The sequence below is a fragment of the Bos indicus x Bos taurus genome, chromosome 5 (assembly GCF_003369695.1).
Source record: "Bos indicus x Bos taurus breed Angus x Brahman F1 hybrid chromosome 5, Bos_hybrid_MaternalHap_v2.0, whole genome shotgun sequence".
Lineage (NCBI taxonomy): Eukaryota > Metazoa > Chordata > Mammalia > Artiodactyla > Bovidae > Bos > Bos indicus x Bos taurus.
The window spans coordinates 62705542-62707899 of NC_040080.1; the positions used below are offsets into that span (position 1 = coordinate 62705542).

General features: G+C 54.5%; 1 protein-coding gene across 1 annotated transcript; it reads right to left on the reverse strand.

The window, feature by feature from the left end:
- Nucleotides 1-228: 228 nt before the first annotated feature.
- Nucleotides 229-1249, reverse strand: LOC113893522 (olfactory receptor 9-like). The gene is given in 2 exon segments (XM_027543465.1): nt 229-660; nt 662-1249. Coding segments are annotated over 2 exon segments (1020 nt in total).
- Between the last annotated feature and the right edge of the window lie 1109 nt (nt 1250-2358).

The window sequence follows — 2358 nt, forward strand, 5'->3', positions numbered from 1 at the left end:
AGTCACCTTCACTCCTCAGCCTCCACCCAATGCATGTCTCTCCAGCTTTGTACCTAAGAAAAAGTCAGATTAGGGCCAAAAGAACAGGCTGCAGAAGCCAAGCTCTGAGCAACATTGCACTCGAGCTGGGCAGGCTAGGGACCCCGACACACCACTCAGAGCCGGGGCTTCTTCCTCACTCTTCCTTGAAAGTCTCCAAGGATCAGGCCCTCCAACAATGGAAGAGGGTCAAGGACTCCAGAGGTATTTCTTCACAAGCCGCCTCATTGCCCCTGTGACCTTCTTGTTCCTCAGAGTGTAGACGAAAGGGTTGAACATGGGAGTGACAACCGCGTAGAAGAGGGCAAGGATCTGGTCCCTGGTCTGGGAGGAGCCTGCCCCCAGCCTCATGTAGGCAACGATCCCCGTCCCAAAAAAGAGCATGACCACAAATAGGTGGGAGGAACAAGTAGAGAAGACTTTTCGACGTCCCTGGGATGTCGCGACCCCCAGGATGGTGACAAGAATACAGGCACAGGACACTATGATCAGTGAGAAGGGTGTCAGGATAAAGGCTACGGTGATGACAAGATTGCCCACTTCACCCCAAAAGGTGCTGGCGCTGGCCAGACTCAGCACAGGAAGGATGTCACACAGGAAGTGATGGATGATGTTGGTACCAGTGGAAGGGCAAAGTAAAGACGAGGATGGAGTAAGTGGTGCTGGTGATGATGCCCATGAGGTAGCAGGCACCCACCAGACACACACAGGCTCCCGGGTTCAGCAGGGTGCTATAATGCAGCGGCCGGCAGATGGCAGCATAGCGGTCATAGGCCATGGCAGTGAACAGGCCACATTCAGTGATGCCAAACAGTGAGAAGAAATACATCTGGGTAAAGCAGCTGGCTCGCAGGATGGTGGGGCAGGAGGAGAGGAGGTCGGCCAGCATCCTGGGGACCACAGTCATGGTGTAGAGTATCTCCAACCCGGAGAAGTGGCGCAGGAAGAAGTACATGGGCACGTGCAGGGCAGCGTCGGCCAGGGTGAGGAGGATGATCAGCAAGTTGCCCAGCAGGGTGACCAGGTAGACCAGAAGCACCCCCCAGAACAGAGGGCCCCAGAGGGAACCGTAACCTGAGAACCCCAGCAAAACAAATTCAGTCACTGCTGTGCCATTGCCACCTCTCGTGTCCCCAAGGCCAGACTGGAAGGGGGAGTGAAGGGGGCAGCCTGGCAACAACAGAGGCTCCAGCTGCAGCAGGGAAGGCATGTGGATAGGTCCACAAGACCCTTCCAGGGGTCAGGAGTGGATATATCAGCACCTGGATGGCTGACATTGCCCTCAGGACAGAAGGACAGAAACCAGGGGAGTTGAGGGTGATAGCAGTCCCTCCTTGAGGCTGGAACTGGAAAGACACAGAGGACTGGCTCCACTTACCAAGTTCTGGGTTCTGGGAGCAAAGAGATGGGACAGAGAGAACATCTCCCCTTTGGGAAAGCAGTGGAGGATATGGGCAGAAAGCAGGGTGCACAGACAGAATAAATAAAGCTGGCAGAAGGAGACTGGCAGAAAAATGAATCCAGCAGGAGGCAGGGCTGGAGTGAGAGCAAGAGCGGAGAGAGAAAGACAAGATACAAGATCAAGGTTTCAGAGAGAAGGCAGGTGGGGCTTTTACTTGCTCCTGAGTCCGCATGGCCCTAGGTCAGCCCTCCCTGCAGCCCAGGAGTGAAGCTCAGTCCCCCAGAGCCTGATTCCCAGAGGAGAGGTGGGGATGGAAACTATCAGGGGAGGCTGAAGAGGGGGAGACGGATCTGTCTGATGACGGGGAACGAGGAAGGAGCAGCTAAGCCTCTCTAATTCCCTACAGTCGGGCCTGGGGGCTGGAGTCCACACCTCAGGGACAAAACAGATACCACAAGGCAAGAGTCTGGGATGTATCCAGGGTCCCTCAGGCAGGCCTGAATGAAACCGGGTTCAGAAATCTTGTGTTCCAGCTCCCCAGCCAGAGTCTACCTGCTGAACTGCCCAGCTCACTGCCCCGGAGGCTGCTCTCTGCCCACTGCCACAATGAGTCCCTAGGCTTCCTCTTTCCAGTGTCTAGAAACCAGGGACAGCACTTTCTCAAAATCCTTTTGTAAGACAGTGCTAATCATTCAAAGAAAAGAAACTACTAAAATAGTAACAGGTCTGACTTCTGCTTGAACTTCCCAACCCACGCCAGGCATCAACTTGCTCCCTAGCTACTGAGGAAGATGTTAGAAAGAGGAAACAGATCTCAGCTGGAATAATGTCACCAACAGTGGGGGAGGGGGGTAACACAAGTGACCAGAGAGGATGCCTCAAACCCTAAGGGCTCAAATAGTAAGGACCAGAGAGAA